General features: G+C 41.9%; 3 protein-coding genes across 3 annotated transcripts in view; 1 reads left to right on the top strand and 2 right to left on the bottom strand.

Annotated features, from left to right (window-relative positions):
- The window catches only part of LOC145487527 (uncharacterized), a 572,009-nt gene that overhangs the window by 458,917 nt on the left and 92,393 nt on the right, over positions 1 to 20,699 (top strand). The window lies entirely within an intron of this gene.
- LOC145487565 (uncharacterized) overlaps positions 1 to 20,699 on the bottom strand; it is a 400,759-nt gene that overhangs the window by 297,565 nt on the left and 82,495 nt on the right. The gene's annotated exons all lie outside the window — the stretch shown is intronic.
- On the bottom strand, positions 4,853 to 5,881 carry LOC145488709 (uncharacterized). Its single transcript, XM_081467630.1, has one exon. The coding sequence runs from the start codon at positions 5,879 to 5,881 to the stop codon at positions 5,180 to 5,182; it is 702 nt and encodes a 233-aa protein (XP_081323756.1). The 3' UTR covers positions 4,853 to 5,179.

Genomic DNA, 20,699 nt, shown 5'->3' with positions numbered 1-20,699 from the left:
TGATGGTCCTCATGTTCTCAGTTATGTACACTGGTCACAGTAGGACATTGTCCGTTTTTATAGGTGGTCGTGATCGTGTTGGTAGTCGTGATACCGGCAATGCGACGACCCGCCGCCGTTTGTTATTGTTGTCGTAAGATGTCTTCCAGTTGTTGTTGCATTTGGGTCTGGTTGAGAATATGTGACCCTCCACAGGATTTTGGGTAAAAAGGTGAATGCACGGGCATGCTAAAATGACACGCTAAACAATGGGCGGTGAGCGAAGTGACACGCTAGCGTGCGAGCAGTGTGCCAACCGGAACGGTTAATCAGAAATTTTCTTTTGTTTACATTGCACGCGAAACACAAAGGATCGTGTCCTGTGAAAAAATGCCGTGTGATATTGAGCAAAATAGCACGCCAGCTTGGTGAGCAAAATGACACGCTAGCTTGGTGAGCAAAATGACACGTTAGAGAGCTAAAGCAAAATGACACGCTGCAGAGTATCCGAGTCCACTCTTTCAACTTACCGTGTTGTCACACAGCAAAGGTTCCGTTTTGTCTGTATAGCCAAAGATTCATCTCAAAGCTCACATCCGCAATGTGTTTTCGCGAATTTTTCTTTGAATTCAATCGTGGCGAAAACTGCGTATTCTTCGTGTTCGGTCATTAGTAGCACGAACTCCAACAGCTTGTAAAGTAAAACTTGCCTTTTTACTGTTTTCATACATGCTATGAAACTAAAATTTCAACAAACCTGAATAGTATAATGAAAATGTCTCGTACGACTTACACACTGTACCAGCTGCAGACAAATTTGGAAATTCTAAACTGGTGCTTGGCGGTTTAAGAGTGCCTGCCTGTAAAAATCAGACAAATTCTTAATTTCGTGGCAAGAGTCGAAAATTCGATTTCGCTCATATTCTTGTGGTAGATAGTCTAGGGCATGAAAAAAACTACTGGATAGTTTTTTTGGCAAAATATCCTTTTATTTCAAAGAAATATGCAAATTACCAAATTTCGTTAAAATCGTCATTTGACGCACCATTTTATCAAGCAAGTTTGATAGCCTCGCATGCAAAACCACATCATTCTTCCGTCTTCAAAACACTCAAATATTTTTGTGCAATGTTTAAATGTGTACTGGGTTGATTTTAGGGAATGTTGCGTTGTCTTTTTGGGTGCAAAATAATTAAATTTCGAAGACATGCATTTCATTCACTTAAAAGTACTTCGTGAATATAATTAATTTTCACCATGTGCGAAACCTTCAAATGGATTAAGCTTCTGGTGGTTGAATCGCAGAAGGATAGTCTACAGATTCTTGTAAAAATTTCTTTGGGCAATGATTGTGAGCGACGCGAGAGCTTTTAAAAGTACGTCAAAAATGCAAATATTTGACCATCCGTCGTCAAATTTCAATTTACGGGTTAGACGTATATTTTAGCATGCGCCACATGACTTGACCTATCATAAGTTGAAATAGACACAGCTTTGCACTGCACCAAAATATTACGTTTGATCGATTGCTGACCATTGCTGATAAGCGTGTCGGCGCAGCACAATCTTACAGCCGGTATTTGTTCGTCACGCAATGCTGTCACGGCATATGCTGCCCATTTTGATCTAATTTGTATAGAGCACTCTCAGGATAAGTGAAAAATTTAATCATTGTTCATCTGTTTGTTTATATATATAATATGCGTACATTTATATAATCGTATTCTATAGTGTACGTGGCCTCGGTCCAAATCACGTTTTTTGTACGTTCTGATGTTTCAGACAACAGCTGATAAAGCTAGTGCCTGTATTCACTAGAATTTTAAAAAAATCGCCATAAACAATTTATAGATCAATGAAGCAAGAACTAGCTGAAATAAAAACAGGAAATCACAACGTGTCTAATTCGTGAGAAAAACAGACTAAATTTAATTAGTACATAATTACGTGAGTAAATAGCCCTGGCCTTGCCATTTTATTTGGCGTATTTTGTTTGTTTAGTGTCGAGGCATTGGTAAGTTTGTAACAGAAAATAGAGGACTGTTGTCAATACAGTCCAAAATTATTGTCATTAAAATATTGTAAATAAAACACCTATTGACCCGTTACCTCCACGTCGTTCCGATAAGGGTTTCCTTATTGTCTTTACCACTATTAAGCGGCCACCCAAGATTTAAAAACTTTGTTTTGGAAAGGGTGACGGCAGATAAGAGTCTGAAATTGAAGGTGCATGACGAGTGATAATTCAAACGCACGTCTATCTTGATTGTCTTGAATTGACTCCATGTTCACCAAGAAATTTATAACCCGATAGTGAAAAATTAAATATTCAAGGTACACCAACCTCTAGCCTCATTAAGCGGTCACCACCCATCTCCCCGAGGGTAGCCCACTATATTACATGTAAACCAAGAATAATTCCACAGCGCGAAAAGACCTACGTATGAGTTTAGCGTTACAGTATTACGCAGGGCATGTAGGTAGCGGTGGTCGAGTAAAAGATAACAACAGGGGCAATGGTAAACTATTCATTCTTTTCATTTCTTAATTTAATCTCTTCCTACTCGACACGATTGTGTGTTCCCAGTGGCTCCAAGCCTTACGGAGCCTTACGTATCAGGATAGAAATTGTCCTACCTCTACCTCCTAAAATGGGATGACAGCATCGCGTGACGAACAAGGAACCGCTGCAAGCAAGCATTCAAGCCATCAAACCATGATGATCAAACGTAATATTTTGGTGTAGTGCAAAGCAAGCAACTATCTACAAATGCCTTAGCCGTTTTTGACTTAGATGCAGTGGTGATCGTATGTGTTGAAAGAGGGTCTCGTATTCATGGTATTCGACCATTAAATAAGTTGACAGTTGGCGATGTACATCGGACGTTATGTAAACAAAAGCAAACTTCTACTTTACGTGCGACGAATGGTGAGAGAAACATGTCAAATCGGTTTTGGACCTGCCTTTCAATAGCAGATGAGGTTAGAACATTTCGAAATTATCAGCTCTGTGTCTATTTCAACTTATGATAGGTCAAGTCATGTGGCGTATGCTAAAATATACGTCTAACCCGTAAATTGAAATTTGACGACGGATGGTCAAATATTTGCATTTTTGACATACTTTGAAAAGCTCTCACGTCACTCACAATCATTTGCCCAAAGAAATTTTTACAGGAATCCGTAGACCATCCTTCTGCAATTCAACCACCAGAGGCTTAATCCATTCGAAGGTTTCGCACATGATGAAAATTAATTATATTCACGAAGTACTTTTAAGTGAATGAATGCATGTCTTCGAAATTTAATTATTTTGCACCCAAAAAGACAACGCAACATTCCCTAAAATCAACCCAGTACACATTTAAACATTGCACAAAAATATTTGAGTGTTTTAAAGACGGAAGAATGATGCGGTTTTGTATGCGAGGCTATCAAACTTGCTTGATAAAATGGTGCGTCAAATGATGATTTTAACGGAATTTGGTAATTTGCATATTTCTTTGAAATAAAAGGATATTTTGCCCAAAAAACTATCCAGTAGTTTTTGTCATGCCCTAGCCTATCTACCATGAAAATATGAGCGAAATCGAATTTTCGACCCTTGCCGAGTTATTTTCCATTGTTCTGGACAGGGACTCTTAAGTTTCTCCAAAAATTGTTCCAGACAATCGGCTATTAGACGAGCGAAATGTGTTGCTTTGTTCGTCACGTTTCGTTGTTTTAAGAGCTCTAGTAGTTACTGTCTATTCTCCTTTGGAAACTGTCCTTATAATTCTTCAAGTTCGTATCATGATAATTACATAGAGTCGGCCTTCAGAATTCAAGACAAATCACAGGTTCGACGTTACGCAGAAGGTTTTTGTGCTCGTCGAGCGTTCAGCCAAACGAGTCTCTTGTATGCTGAGTAACCAGGCAAATTACTTGTGTGCGTGTTGACGGTACGCAAAATGGCAAAATAACATTTCACACAAATCAAAAAAAGAGGGAAAAAAAAAACGCTAACTGACCGAGTATTTACATGACGGCAAACAACAAACATAACAGCAAAAAACGCGTGCATTCTGTAAACGTAGAATATAGGAAGAGAGAAGTAAAAACCAGTAGCAAAGCCACGCGCAAATTCTGGGTACGTTGAATATTGTGACATAGAAATTGTTGAGTGAACAGTGATTGAAAAATCTATCTAATCTATCAGATTAAAAGAGGTTCTTGTTTGTCGAATGCAATTACAAACAAAATACTCTTCAACGGTTAGCATAAGTAGCAGCTATAGACGTTAGGATAAAATTTTCACTCTTCAGCAAATACATCCAAAATTCAGCCTACACGCAAACAAATACGGTGTAAAGGGGAACTCGTTCCTTTATATATCCTACTTTTCCGACTAATCGGCCATGCGAATTCTACATGTGAACCAAGAGTAGGAAATAGAATAGTAAGAAAATAGCCAAAATATTGCAAAAACTCCAATTTCATGCAGGAATAATGACTTATCAGTACTGATAGTTTTTCGTCTTTTTTTTTTTCATCTTTCAAACTTCTCCTTCCGCTCAGGTTAGGTAAGCATGGCTGTTAAGAAATAGTTTTTATTTCAGAGTAAACACGGATGACTTGAGATTTTCTTTTTTCCCCTTTTTTAGCGTTACGAGGCAGTTGCCTTCAGACTGAGCGGTGATTGGTGAAAAGGGAAGTGATTTGTGAAAACAGTCTACTCACGAGATATACTCAAACGTTTTGAGTTTTGATGGTCAAAACTATAAATTAATTATTTTAGTGTTCCTTTAGACAGTTTCAACAGTAGTCACTATACTAAAATTATGGTATTCCCACCTCCCGGCACTCTTCTCGATACAAAGCAGTTATATTTAGCAAAATTCTACTTTATTTTCTTACATGGCACGCTTTTAAGCACAACAGTTTAAAAAAAGCTATTGCTGTCAAGTGTACTCATTACAAAATGAATTGGGTCAATAGTCTACTTTCGTACATGAAATGCTTCTATTGATGACTTCACACGATATTTTAAAGAAAAAAAAACTATCGCTGACAAGTATACTGTTTAAAAAACCACTTGTTTTGCAGTCTACGTTAATTAAACAGTTCTTTTTCTCACATGACACGCTTTTAAAACTACCCAACAGTGCAAGAAAGCTATTGTTGAAATTGTACTGATTACAAAATGAATTGCGTCCGTAGTCTACTTTCGGACATGGAAGGCTTCTACCGTTGACTTCACACAATAGTTTACAGAAAAAAAAGCTATCACTGACAAGTATACTGCTTTTGTAGTGTTGCTATTAGCCAGCTCTTCGTCAGAGAATAATGTGTCGATGCACGCCATGGCAGAGGATATCATTTCTTTGCCAAAGACGACGATGGCCTCCACTTTCTGCTTCTGCTGGTCTGAAGGTCCAAGGCTCGGGATGCTGCGGAAGACATGTGAATTTCTATCGATGGTGGACAAAGGAGACCGAATCTGAGGTGGAGGATAGGTGGGGGGTGATAACGGAGCGGAAAGTGGCTGAGGAACTTGGGGTTCTGGCACAATAATAGGTGAAGTGATGGCAGCGGGAGGAGCTTGAGGAGGTGTTTCCTCAACGACGTCGACATCGTCCTGATTGATGAACGTGAGATCCGAGTCGCTCAACACTGGTAGACTGGGTATCTTTTCTCTAGCCTTCATCTCGGTCAGCTGTGCAACAATTTTTGTAAGGCGTTTTACTTGATCTCGCAGGTCCTCCATGATGTCTGGAATATCGGTCTGAACTGCTACCTCCACTGTTCGAGGGGATCTCGTGTGCTGGATCGCAATGTCTTTGGTCTGCGTGTTTTTTTCGACCCGTTGCAGTTTCAGACGAGCTTGTTTTTGGGCTTGTTCTGCCAGAAACGTGTTCAGCATCCGAAGCTACAAGTAAAGAATCAAAAAGGACTAATATTAGACCGTTCCACATGTGAACCAAGAGTAGGAAATAGAATTGTAAGAAACTAGCCAAAATTACGAAAAATGGCGAAAACTCCAATTTCATACAGGAATAACGATATATCCGTACTGATAATTTTCCGTCTTTTTCTTTTTCATCTTTCAAACTTCTCCTTCAGCTCAGGTTAGGTAAGTATGGCTGTTAAGAAACAGTTTTTATTTCAAAGGCAACACGGATGACTTTTGCTTTTCTTTCTTCCCATTTTTTAGCGTTACGAGGTAAGTGTCTTCAGACGGGGCAGTGATTGGTGAAAAGGGAGGTGATTGATGAAAACTGTCTCTACTCACGAGATATGCTCAGAAGTTTTGGCACAAACGGTCCAGTTTTGGCAGAAACGAGTTCAGAATCTGAAGCTACAAATCAATAATAAAAGAGAACTAAAAATAGACCCTTCCACTTTCTAAAAAATCTTCTTCCCAAACAGACCCACGGTTTTCTATTAAGGTGGCTTACTACAGTTTTTTTTCTGAGACTCAATAGCGCGCGCTACTCTTGCCTGCCAATCGTATTAATCGCGCTTTCAAAAATGACGCAAGTAACCTTAGAAGAAACGAAATCACTTCAGCACTTGAAAGACGTTAAATCACTTCGGTATAAGTAGCAATAGTTTCAAACTCCGTTCAAACATGTGTTTAAACCTAGGGCCAAAATAATATGATAAAAAAAACTCTATAAATAACCGGTAAAAGAGCTCTAATTTACTTTTGCTTTCTCGCACGCGATACAGAGCGTCACATGAGCGCGCCCCTAAATGAATAGCTTCGCGTGACACCACGCGTGTTTTTCTGATTTTTGTGACGTCAGCGTGACCAAATAAATGCTAATTTTCTCGCGTTCCCTGCGGTGAATTTTTTTTTAATTTGAGTCAGTTCTAACCACCTACAATTCCTACAAAATACCCCATTTTTGTGAAAATCTGTCAGAGCTAATCTAAAATATTTAGAAGAATGACAAATTACAGAATATTGGAAAAACCGCTGAACAACCTTGACAAAAAGTCAATTTGGGATACGACACTAGCAGGTAAGCTACATTTTGCTATTTTTTTAGTTACAAGAAAACTCCTCCAGTGTTAACAGACACTTTCCAGTAAAAGTAACGGCCACAAAGCTGCGCATAACAAAGAGTTAGCATTCTAAATATTCGTTTTCGTTGGTTATAGTGGTGCCAAGATGTAGATTAAATGACTGTACACACATTCAGAGAGTTGCTTCACATATAATCAAGAAAAACCTCTGGGACCAGGGAAACAGCTCTACGAATTAGAATTAAAGCCAACTGCTTTTGGACGCGTTTTCCAGTCAGCAAAGCTGTATCATAAGTGATCGATAAGCACTTTGCCAGTTACATGTAACCTTATAGTGATTTCTTAATGATGATGTTAGCCTTCTTTCCCCAAGCATGCTTTTCTTTTCGCTCGTCGGGACTACTATGAGACTGGAAAATGCTAAATTTAGCGGCGTCCGGATACCGATGAGTCAAACAGTTAAGCAGGAGTTGTCAGGAAAGTTATAAGTATAAGATAAATGTTGCAGTTTGTGAAGTAATCGGAAGATGTTTCGTTACTATAGTTTGTGCACTCTTAGTAGTCCTGTTTTTTTTCACCACAGGAATCCGGACGTTTCGTACCCATGGATGTTTCATACCCAAAACTAACAACAGACTTAGTTTGAAGTTAATTTATATACAGAACAGTGTTTCCATTACCTAAATTAAACAATTTCGATTTTGTTTTCCCGAGGCTGGAGATCACGTAACAGCCGCATTTAACTACATAAGTAAGCTTAAATTGTTGCGCACGATGCGTATGACCATAATTGCTCAACATCATGAAATAAACCAACAGTATCACAGGTACTTGAAATTCTGGGCTGTTATTTAAGGAATCTAATTTGCTCACAATTTCACTTGGAAATACCAGGTTTTGATATTTTATTTCGAAGACCCTACTTAACCGAATTAGAACATACTGTTTGAAACAAAAAACTTGGCAACTGCACAGGTACAAATCGTCCAAGTTGGGTACGAATGATCTGGGTACGAACCGTCCGTGGATACGAACTGCGTCGGGTAAGCACACCACGCAATAATTAAGTTAGCTTAAACCAGCTTTCCTCCGCGTCACCTGAAGGCTTTCCTCTCTCGGCCGGAGCAACTGAATTATCGGGAGAAGGCTGGTCATCTCTGGTTCGCTTCTTGCTAGACGGAGGATCATCGAATAAACCTGCATTCGCCGGATCTTCAACGAACTTGGTTTCCTCTTCGTTTAACTTCTCTCTGTTGTCTACAAACGAACAAGCAAACCAGTTGGTTAACTAACAAAATACAAACCGAAATACGGTTTACCGAATCACTGGAAATCGAAGATTATCGCACACTAGTTAGAATTAAACGAAAAGGCGTGTCCTTACCATCCGAGGCAATAACCATTGCTTCCAAGCATTTCCCTCCATTTTTAAGCGCAACTGCTGCTCTTTTTTCCGGCCCATTCTCAGTAAACGGCTCTCCGGTCTCCTTATTTCTCAGCTTTTTTGTCTCGACAACGCAAGTACTTTTATCGATACTAAAGTAGACGAGGCACAGTTTTGGAACCTTGGTAAGGCGACGAAATGACATTTTTCTTGATAGCAAGATCACGAGTCGAGTGTGTAGAACAAGTGGTTATTCCAAGCGCTTTATACAAGTTGTTCACGCAAGTGAGTTTTTCGTTTACCAATAAGCAACAGCTCGTTCAGTTTTTGTTTTCCCAATTGACAATAGCTTTACCAAAAGTGTGACAAGTAAGAGGTGACAACTTTTCCCATTCTTCCCGTAACAATAACACTTCATTATGTATCTGTGATACTTTTCGTAGCGGCTATCCATTTTTCATTTTTCACTTCAAGATTGTCTTTATTTAACCTCGTGAGAACGGAAAATTAGCGGAACAACCAAGACAGATGCGCCAAACAAATTTCGTTATTTTGATTCATTTTCTGCCGGAGGTGGTCTGTTCGGCACGTGTGAAGTTTGACGTATGAATCGAAGTCAATCTTTTTCCGTTCTATTTGACCAGCTCAGTCAAATAGTATGGCACAGTCGACCCAAATACAAAAGTGCCATTCCTAATTAATTCATACGTCGAACTTTATATGTGCCGAACCTAATAACTAGGTTCGGCACGTGTAAAATTCGACGTTTGAACCGGGGCGGTGTTAAGGTTTTGTTCTTTTGTTTATAAAAGCCTGAATAGGTTTAAAAAGGGTATGATAAGTACTGGAGGTGATTATTTTTCCCTCTCCTGAAGAAACAATGCTTTTTTATTACTGCCGAAAAACCTAACTTTTTTTTCTCGCAAACTTTGAATGTTAGTTAACTTTTTATCGTAGTCAATAACCAAAATGCAAAGTTTCCATTTGCGTTTAGAAACGCAGCACTTAGCAGAAGCAAACCCAAGTTTAACTTGCGCATACAAAATTGCTTTCCAGTTTCTTCAGTTCGAAAACTAAAAGAGATAATTAATCGAATATATGATTAGCCTGCAAAACAGGCTTTATTGTGTACCCATTTGTCAGGCGAGCGAGGGCAAGCGTGATGCACGAGAAACGCTTACCATAATTATTTATATTTAATTTTCCATTCCGCGCTTCTAGTTATTGTAGTTGTGATAAATGTTTTTGTCAATAGAGAGTTTAAGCATGACGTTTCCGAAGACGGCAAACGGCAAAAATTGCCTCTGAATTTTTATTCTTTTCTCGTAATCCTTAACTAAATGGCACAAATACAGAAAAATGTCTCCTACTATTCACCGCAAATACAAATATTTTTGATTTACTGTACAAATAGGTGAAGACAGAGCTGCAGAGGGCAAAATTTTCATGTCACAGTCGCCGTTTGACGTTACGTCATGCTTAATCTCTCTAATATCTTTTGCCGGCAGGCGTTAATTAGCCAAGCGAAAAGTGGGGTCAGTGGGGAATATAGTGGGAGAGGTGATCAGGGATATTAAGGCACTACTTTTTTTTCTTCACAAAATGGCACCAATCTCTTCTGCTTCGCATTTGGCTAAATTGCGGATCTTGCCCTTTTTTTGTCAGAGAGTCGTCAACTTCGATATTTTCTAACAACCTATAAATCTGATCTCACTTTCAGGGTCTGCTACTTTCGGAAATTTACGTTATTTTAACACAACAACAGTATATATCATTGTGTGTTATTTGCATTTATTTACATTGTTTGTTCGATGCACAAAGAGCGAGCCTTAATTTTTACACATAGTTTCGAAATATAACGAAATATTACAGTCCTACGATTCTAGCGGAGCGACTAAATTTTCAGTTCCATCGCGGCAAAATTCTCGGATTCCTTGTAAAGATAGTCGGCCCATTCTCGGCTGATACCCTGCGGCTTTACAATGTCCGGGAGCTGACCAGGCTCTGGAAGAAAATTTCGATTTCTTAGTAGATTTACAGCCTTTTCCTCTGAGTCCCAGTACTGCTTGCAAAAGACTCTTCCAGGATGTTCTTTGTCGAATCTAAAGTGATAGAAACTCTTAATTTGGGGCAGTTTCTTGAAGTATTGTCCAAGGTAAACGACCCAGTCGTAAGTTGCAATAAGAACAGTTCCATTATGGAGTCCCACTAGCTCCGCTACATTTACTGCAGCAGAATCTTTCACTGTTCTTGCGATGTCAAATAAAGAAGAAATAAATGTGCGTCTCGTCTTTTGTTTCACTAGCCTTAAGCACCAGTCAGGCGCAAACTTGGTATGTCCGGGCAGTAAAAAGTCATAATTAATAGAATCATGGAGTCCGCTCATCACTCGTCACAGGTAGTACCATATAAAGGCAGAGTTCTTATTATGTGCACCGCAATTATCTGCATGCAGCTGGGCTTTGGTTTCACCAAGTCCGTGGCGATGAAAAAAGTAATGAACATAAGAAATGGTGCTGTTTGCTCCTTTGCCGGTTCGTACACTTTCATCAATGAGGAAGTTTACTTGTCGTGGAATTGCTTCGCAGCAAACACCAAAAAGAGCACATTTTCGCGGTGTTTTAAAATAAATTGGGCCAGGTTGATTGGGTCGGCAGGAAAATGCAGCTGCTGTGCATAGTCATAGGAATAGTGAACTGTTCCATCATATGAGCAGGGCTCGCGTTCGACTGTAAAATCAACAACTTTTAAATATTCCTGAATTCCATCTTTTGATTCTCGACAACAGTTCTTGTAAAAGTTCCTTTCTCCTCTTGCAAGGAGTAAGTGCTGTTCTTGTGCTCCCACTGCTTCGGCCTTGTCGCTTTCTGGTAGGTTCACACTGTTTCCAATACGATTATTATTTTCCTGACAAGTCCAGCATAAATCGATAGCAGGCCGCATAATGACAATGAAAGGACACAGCTGATTCCAAAGATCACAGAATTTAGAATATCCCACGGACGGTTTGCCCGTGCTTACGCAGATATCCGTATATGTTCTCCAGAGCCCATGTTTTATAAGATTCGATGGCAGGAGCTTGACGTCGATTCTTTTAAAACCAGGTATACGTCCCGGCAAAAGGAGGGCTTGTTCTTTCGCTGTATTCAAAATGAATTTTACAACTTGCTCAATTGTCTCGGCAGAAGATGTACTACTTGGCAGTCGATTCTTGTTCCCATGCACTCGCAGACTTAAACCATTTTTACGATAATGTTTCACTTGGCTGTAGAAACGATTTCTGTGGAGGCAGTGTAGAAATAGAAATGTTCTCATGCAGATTCTTTGGCCGTGGTAGTAGTATCCCATTCTTGTATACTGTCGATTTTTTTTCTGTTCTGCCAGAAGTGCTGGTTTCGTGACAGTTCAACGAACATTGGATAGCTCCCAATATAACCAGGTCAAGTTCAGTGGACGAGAGTTCACTGCAGTTATTTCTACAGTCTACGAAATCATCAATTTTGAGCGTTGTGCTACAGGGCTTCTCGTCTGCGGCTAACTTGCATTGGCACGTTTCTTCGTAGAATTTCTCTACTCTCGTTTTTTCGGAAGCGTGTATTTCCGGAAAATCAAAATCCAAGTCTTGCGTGTCCTCAAGGTCATCACAACTGTCCCAACTGCTGCTTTCAGAGTCTGAATCAACCGTTTCTTCATCATTCTCTCGAGCTGTAAAGTAGACCTCTGATACACTTTGTAAGGGTTGTAAATCTCCCGAACTTAAACTTAAACACCGATATTCATCGTGACCGCGCTCCATGATAGCTACAAAGGTTGCTTTTCTAAGAACAAAGTACGATAGTTTGTTTATGTAGCTATAGCAACAACGCGCAACACCGTGGGGAGACTGGTTCTTAGCTTGAAACAAGCTTTCCGAGAATTATAGCACTACGAAGCAGGACTACACGACCGTTTAGTCTCTATATAAACAGACAAGTAGAATTTCAATAAATCGAAAATGAATATTATTCGGGTGTAAAAGTTCGAAATAAGAGTACTCGGACTTAGCCTATCCGCTGGAAGAAGCAGTTTATTCGCTTCAACACATCTCACTCTGTTCTGGTATGTAACGCGACACGAAAAAAAGTTTCTTTTTGAAATCATTCGTTCGCATTCCTCACTTTTTGAGGCTCTGTTTGCTTGTGTACCATCTTTTAAAGGAAAGTAAAGAACAACCGGAAAAAGCTAGACCGTTTATAATACTTTTTCTTTAGTTAAACTCCAGTCTGATTTTATGCCTCGCGGGTCTAGGACTATCCAGTGCTGGAGTGTCACTCCGTTATTGTGTATGAACATCGCACGCGTGTCGTATGTCATAAGGCACGCGTGCCTTATGACACGCGTGCGGTGTCATATCACATGCTAGGCGTGACTTTTAGCACTCTGTGACGGAGATACATACGGAGAACCCCACGGAGACAGAGCATCTAGAGTCCTGTAATCCACGTCAAAATCACTCAACGAATCACTGCCGGATGCCATGTCTTGCTATAGCTTTCTTCGCCAGCACTTCTTGGGTATGAACCAAATCCTCAAAACCTTCACCACTATATGCTTTCACGATGGATCATACTTGACGATGACACACATTGTGTGACCTGTTTCATCGGTTCGTAATCCCTTTCTTGGGGATTCATCACGTAATGGAGCCGATTTTTCATAGCTTGATGAACATCGGAAACCAAAATGACTCGCTCCTCAAAATGCTTTCTTGGTATCAAACACCTCTTGGGGATGAATCAATTTCTCGAAATCCTCGTTGTTATAGGCTTTTACGATGGACCGCACTTGACGATAACTCGAACATTGACAGATTTGTTTCACCGTCTTGAAATACTATTGCCAGGAATACATGCGACGTAGCATGGCTATGCAATTGAGAATAAACCTAGGGAACCACTCGGCTTCACTCCTCAACATGGTACCACGAACTGATGACATCGTGTGAATCCTTCGTCTTTTAACACACGGCCGATGACACGTTGATCGTCATGACTGGCTGGATGAAGATCCAATAACATGTAACCATAAGGTCGATCGGTGACCTTTCGAAACGTATCCAACACCTCTTGCCAACACGTGGGAAACGACTGCAGTAATAGATTTCGTATCCCCAATTGATCCTGCGGGTTCTTGAAGGCCACGATGTAATGAGCATTGCGGGAAATGGTCTTGGCGAATTTTCCGTTGGGGAATAGATCCTGACACAAGTAAATCACCATGATGTTACGATGATGAGAATGTTTGGTGAAGAGATCTAACACGCGCTTGTCGTTGCCACCCTCGTCCATCAGGTCGTCCAGGACCAAAACACCCCCTTGAGGGAACCATCGGGGTAACTCTTTGCATGCCCGGTTTATTGTGAGGATCCGTGTTCACGATGTAAGCGGTCGGTCCTTCTTGAGGTAGTGTCTTGGAAGCCGATCGCAGGGTACCGTTCCGTAAAAGACACGACAGAGTGTCGGATGCGTTCGGGCCAAATGATCCAGTTGTAAATTATTCAAGGCTACTTTCTCCATTTTTTCTTCACTGGTACACGTCGTACGTGACAACTCGGTTCTCGTTGATCTCCACCAAGTTCTCAAATTCGCCGTAAAACAAGATGGTCAGGTTTTCTCCTGAGTTGGCTCCAAAATCAATCACCAGACGCAGCTCACCTGACTGCTTGGGGTTTAACACTGGACTGTCCAAACATCCATTGGCCGTGTTATCAAATACAAACATGTTGCATCTCTTGCCGTGCCCCCAGTCCTCTTTCCGAACCATGTTTCCTTTTCCCCGGCATAGACTTCCTGTGGCTTGGAGGAATCTGTAGTAGCCTCTCTGATCTTTGTCGTCTCCATCGGGTTTGAGTTCCAGGGTCTCATAGGAGTACTCTTCACCTGTCACCAATTGTTTGATGGAAAAGATACTGAATCTTCCAAAATTGAACGGATTGATCGTCACAGTTCCATTGAAGGCTGTTTGTTTTATCAGAAGTACCACCAATCGATGACATGCTGATATGTGTGGGAGGGATCTTGAACATGTCAAGGCGAGGGTTTCGAACCCTCGCCAACCGGGCATGAGCCACCATGTCTGTCATAGTCTACGTCTTCGTCGTTTCCTTCTTAGTGCGGACTGTACCCAACGATAGTTAGGACGTTTTGATCTGGTGGGGAATATCGTACCACCTTTATACGTGCGTCGTCCCGTGTAAGGGAGACGTATCACACGCCTCGAGTAGATTGGAATCATAGTCCAAACAGGTCTTTTCCAACTTTTTGGCCAACGACCGTTTGATCTCTTGCATCGCTTTACATTTCACGGCCCCTGTCGCTCCTCTGTTGACCCCGGGGAGTCCACCTTTCCAATTGGGCTTTCCTCCTTTGCCACTCGCATTTAAACCTTTCAGACCTTCCATGGCCGTCTCGGTCAAAACGTCTCTGAGAATGGTAGGACCTCGTGTCTTGATGTCTTTCCAAGCCGAACCTAATCTGTCCCCAGATTGCTTAATTCTATCGGGATGAAATCGTACCAGGGCTCCTCCGATCATTTCTTGAAGTGTAATGTTACGATCGTATTGCCTCCTCCAAATTTCACCAATTCTCCAGTTGTCTCAGCCACTTGCACTTCTATAATTTCAATGACTTCTTTGCGCACCGGAATAAATTGAATGTGATAAGGTTCGAAATACTGAACACCGGCACCTCTTCGAATCAAGTTGACTTCTCTCAGTAAATCTGTGACTTGATTCCCTACCACGCCACTGCCTCCTACGTCGGAGTAGACAAACAAGGAACGCGAACTACTCCCCACCACGACTTCAAAAGCCTCGTTCAGGTTCAGAAATCGCCAATTGCAATAGATGCTGAGTTCTAAAAATCCTTCTTCGCTGACTGTCCAAAAAGCTGGTAATCCATCCTTGTCATGTACGTCACCGATGAGACCAATGTCTGGAATTTTATCTTCGAAAAATTTAATCTGCAAGTTAGGTCCAAGTTCGTACACCTTGGTCATTTCATTCTGTTTGAGCCATCCCATTTTCATAGTCAATGCAACGTTGAATCTTAAAGCCGGGTTGTTGGTGATGGTTCGCGAGATGTGTTCATTGTCAGTGACCAAGTCGTCACCGTCCCACTTGAATTTGACGTAGGTTCTTGTTTTACCATCACTCGTGACATATTCTGCTCCTAATTTGGGTCCCCAATTGAGGTAGATGCGTTGTCGCTCGAAATAGGCGATCATGGATTTCATGAATCCAACACCATTCACGTTGTAGACCACCTCTTTGAGATCATCAGTATCGAAGAAAGCTCGACCCAGCGTGTAACCCTGTGAAGTCCCTGGTTCCATGCGTCGCCATTTGCTATAGGCCAGGGTGACTTTCTTTTCAGTCTGTTCATTCGTCAAGGAAGGAAGCGTCACTTGGGCGTCTGGAAGAGCGATGCTACTCATTCCCACTTTCCATCCTTGCTCCTCCAGTCGAATGGGGTTAGGTAACCTGATCTTGAAATGGTTCGACGTGTTCTCCGGAAATTCTGTCTTGTTGCTGTGACTTGGTAAGCTGACATAATAATCACTCATCTTTTTTGAAATGTAACGTGATGGTGGTCACACCCGAAGCAAACTTCACCAGTTTTCCGTCGTTCTCCGACACTTGGGTCTCAGCAATGTCCACGACGGTCGTGCGTACGGGTAGATGTAGTATGTGTCTTGGTTGAACGTTTACGACATCCGAAACGTAATGAACTTGTTTCAACAGATCCGTGACTTGATTTCCCGTCACCATACTCTGTCCCACATTCGAAAACACGAACAAAGAACGACGATTGTGACCAAACGTTTCTTCGTAACTATGATCCAGGTCCATGAAAACTGGGATCGTCGGGTTTGCTCTTTTTCTTGAACATTTTCAAGTCGGACACTGATTGATCTCTCAAGGACCACATGTATTGATCTCGTATCATGTTCATGAACTCGGTACCAGTCCTTGGCGTGAATTCCAAATCCCTTTCTTTGATCTTGATCATGGCATCCGAGTAAAGGTTGAGCTGTGGTTCCACCACCTCGATCCAATCGATTCGAAACAGAAGAGAATCTTTCAAATCCAGTTTTCGAACAGCGTACGGAAAAGAGATGTCACTTATTCCCACTTTCCATCCCGATTCTCTCAACTGTAATGGATACGGTAAACGATTCTTGAATCTGTTGGCCGTGTTGTCAGGGAACTCTGCCGTGCTAGCATTACTCATCAACTGCACATAAAAGTCCCTCTGAGTAAGATTGTCATTCATCCTTAAAGTGTAATGTCACAGACGTCACTCCCGAGGTAAAGTTCACCAGTTTTCCGTCGTTCTCGACCACTTGCGTCTCCACTATATCCAGAAGGTTGCTGCGCACAGGTTTATATTGAATCTGACAAGGTTCGTAAGTTATCTTGGTGGGATCATGAGGTACTTCTCTCAATAGGTCCGTCACTCGATTCCCTGTGATCGTGCTGCGTCCTACATTTGAATACAAGTACATGGGACTACGATGAGGAAAGTCTGGGGTGACGCTACCACTGTTGCAGACCTTACTGTAAGCCTCGTCCAGATAGTTGAAGCGCCAGTTGCAATAGGGACTGAGTTGTAGTGCCCCTTCATCCGTCAAATTCCAAAAATTATTGGTACGAAAGGTGTTGTCGTTGGTCCAATCTTTCTTGAAACCAGTGGGTACGACGTCGTTTTCGAACACTTTCACCAGATTAGTAGTCAAGTAGCAATCATCATATATTTCCTCTGTAACCCAGTCCATCGTCTTAACCAATTTAGGACCAAACAACACTTTGGGACGTTGTCTGTCTCTGGATTGATCAAGGAACGTGTCTGTGTTGTCCAGAATCAAATCATTTCCTTCCCATCGAAACACAGGGTAGTATTTTTTTCTGTCCGGAGCCCGTAGACTTTCACCTTCACGATCCATATACCTGGTCAAGCGATCTTTCAAACGAGTCATGATGTATTACATGAGAGATTTACCACTTGTCACTTTGACTCGGTGTTCATGGAGATCCGCACCGGTGATGTTCAACGACACACGGTATCGTGACGGAATCCATGAACCATCAGATGTCCTGATAAATGTTTCAATGGTTCACTCAAATTGACATAGGAGATCGTCCTCGGCAAAATTGTGTGTTCGATGAGTGAGTGCTTGATGAGGTTGTGCAGGGGGTATCCGGTAAGACATGCTAGCCAATCCCACTTTCCACTCCTTGTTGTCAAATGTGATGGGATGAGGCAGACGATTCTTGAAACTGTTCGCCTTGTTGTCAGGGAACTCCGACATGCTGGCATTGCTGAGCAACTGCACATAAAACTCTTTGATTTCGTCTTTTTAAACACGTCCTTTTTATCCAACCAACTGTCGTACTTGACTGGCCAACCTTTCCATCGTACCAGACTTTATCCCCTTTTCGTTTGACGATCTTGTCGATACGGAACAGATCGTCTTCCACAGTCACTTTCTGCAAATCTTGCGCGTAAAATGTTCCCTCGACCGCCGTGCCATCCCATTCTTCCACTTTGTATGTTGGAACGTTGCCCGAACGCACCCCTCGTACCAAAAACACCTCTTCGGTCCAACCTGGTAGGTACCCTTTCTTGAACTGTCTGAACTTCTTGTTCAGTCTCACACGATCCCCGACTTTGAGTTGAGGGTTTTTGAATTTACCCTTTTTACCGTAAAGAGTCTCCCACACGTCCTTGCTATTGGCTAAGGTCACTTGATCGGCAGCCATCTTGATACTACGATGATACGATCGGTTGTACCCTTTGACCAGATCTTGCAACACGGGGACAAAGTTCAACGTATTCTGCACGGTAAAGTACCGGTACAAACGTTGTTTCAAGGTCCGATTGAACCGTTCCACCACACTGGCTTTCGTGTCTCCACTGGTCGAAAAATGATGAATGCCCTTCTGTTTGATCAAAGCCTGAAACATCTTGTTGTAGAATTCCTTCCCATCGTCCGTCTGAAGATTGATGGGTTTTCTCTCCCCTTTCAAGATTTTGGCCATCGCGTCCGTCACCGCTTTTCCCGTCTTGTTTTTCACGGGCTGGACCCAGGCGCGCTTGGAAAATACGTCCACCACCGTCAGGAGATAACGATACCCTCGATTGTACTTGGCGATATTGACCACTTCGATCAAGTCGGCCGTCCATTGCTTGTCGTTTCCAAACACCATCACGGGTACCGTGAAAAACCGACGACGTCTTGGTTTGTGCAACGTGTACACCAAATCGCGTTGCAAGACCTCGCGAGCTTGTCGGACGGAAATCTTATTGGCCTTAGCAAATTGTGTCAGGCCACCCAGACTACCGGGTTTCAAAGGATCCCGATACCGTGCCAATAAAGTCCCGATCGAAAGCTTCTTTTTCTTAGACTTCTTCATAATCGCCAGAGTTTGTAAACGCACTCTCTCCACAACTCAAAACGTTGCTCCCGGACGTCGAGATACTTCTTAAATGAATCGGGTTGCCGTTTCAACCACAAGATATAAACGACAAAACGCATCACGTTGACACTGACATTAGTCTCGTTTAACACCTCCAAGGGTGAATCGCAGGTATAATCGGGAATGGGAGTATCATCGCCGTATCTCGCATAGACTCTTGTGCACTTAGAACATAGCGTGAACCAACTCAACCGATCGGCCATGTTTGCACACACTCTCGAGAACAACCAGCTCAATGCATGAGACATGACTGAAAAATAACTTAAACCAATTTTATTTCAACTTGTTATATGTACAAACATCGTGTCTGATTGGCTTAAAATGAAAATAGAAATCTGATTGGCTTTTGAAGGCGAACGACTACTGAGTAAACATCTCATCCTCGGACGTGTCTGTCATTTCCATGTTCTTACAATCTTTCACATACTCGTCATCATATTCTTCCTCGAAGGACTCCCAGGAAAAATGTTTACAATTTCTCCATACACATTCCCCTTTCCCATCCCTGTTACCGAGTCTCCATTTCAGGGCTTCCTCTTCGTCTCCTTTCACATAAAATGCCTGACGCATCTCTTCTTTACAAGTACCACACAGATCGTTCTTATCAGCATTAATGGCATAAAAGAAAAAATGATCCTTCCACAAATTACGTTGATGCATGACATCATTCATCAACTGTTCCATCTTCAGACAGATTTCCTTATAATCACTCTTGTTGAAGGTCAGCAAAGACTTCACTCTTGGACTCTCGTCTTCCCCCAACACCCGCCTCGCCATGGCTAGGCTGAACCGCAGGGTTTCATAGAGATCTTGGATAGCCTCACGCATCATGTACGTGACGTTTTGGGTAGCCATCAAACAGGTACGATCAGCATCCATAATGGGATCCCGACTATGAATAAAACGGAAATCGTTCAGACCTCGTCCATACATCACACGACACCACTCACCAAAGAACAGATAAACTTCCTCATTCTTCTTCATCAACTCCAAAATCGTACCACCCCAGTCCGGTCGATGCCTCAGCAACGTATCAAAATGTCATGTACCTTCGGGTAATGTCCCTAACGGTTCAAAGAGATTGTGAAAAATGTACACGGTCACGTTTGACAGTCTTGAGAGCGTTTAAAGGTTCTACCTTCTCTTCCACTATCTGCATCATCAATTCCTTAATCTGGTTGGAGTTGCTGTAGTAAGTCATCTTGAAATGTAGGTCACAGGGTCAAATGTGGAACCGCCTAAACCTATCCCCCAACATACAAGGTAATCACAAAACTTCTTTCCTTCTCGATCCAACTGCTTCGTGATCTCCAAATACGACAAGTGAGGATGGTGATCTCGTGTGCCCCAGTCAATCAAGTGTCTCTGAAGCCTATAGTACAAAGGAGAAATGAGACCAAATTCCAAGTTAAATATCTTCTGAGATAATGGTCTTTTGCCTTCTGCGATCTTTTCCAAAAGCTTAGAACATAGGTTCAATATGTTTCTCAGATCTTCAACCATCTCTTTCACATCTGCCTCATTCAACACTCTGGGTTGGTGACCCATCACTGCACGACTAGCAAGTGAAGAATGACACCTCGACGAGTGTGCTCCTTTTATAGTCCGAGCCGCACCTCCACTTTCACTGAGTACCCGTTCTTTTACTGATCATACATTATTTCACAACCAATCAGGAGCCAGAGTATCACATATCAACATCACCTGACATGTCTCTGATTGGTCCTACGAAAAACCCATATAATCGATCCACGCATTCATCACAAATCATTTCATCCCATGGAGACACTCGAACTCATGACCCATCTC

This window comes from Orbicella franksi, chromosome 5 (assembly GCF_964199315.1).
Source record: "Orbicella franksi chromosome 5, jaOrbFran1.1, whole genome shotgun sequence".
Taxonomy (NCBI): domain Eukaryota; kingdom Metazoa; phylum Cnidaria; class Anthozoa; order Scleractinia; family Merulinidae; genus Orbicella; species Orbicella franksi.
Note: the sequence above shows the minus strand (reverse complement) of the source record. Positions and strands in the feature narration are given on the sequence as shown.

Bases quoted from the DNA above. Each gene is read 5' to 3' on its own strand.
- LOC145488709 (XM_081467630.1), bottom strand. From the start codon at position 5,881: ATGCTGAACACGTTTCTGGCAGAACAAGCCCAAAAACAAGCTCGTCTG.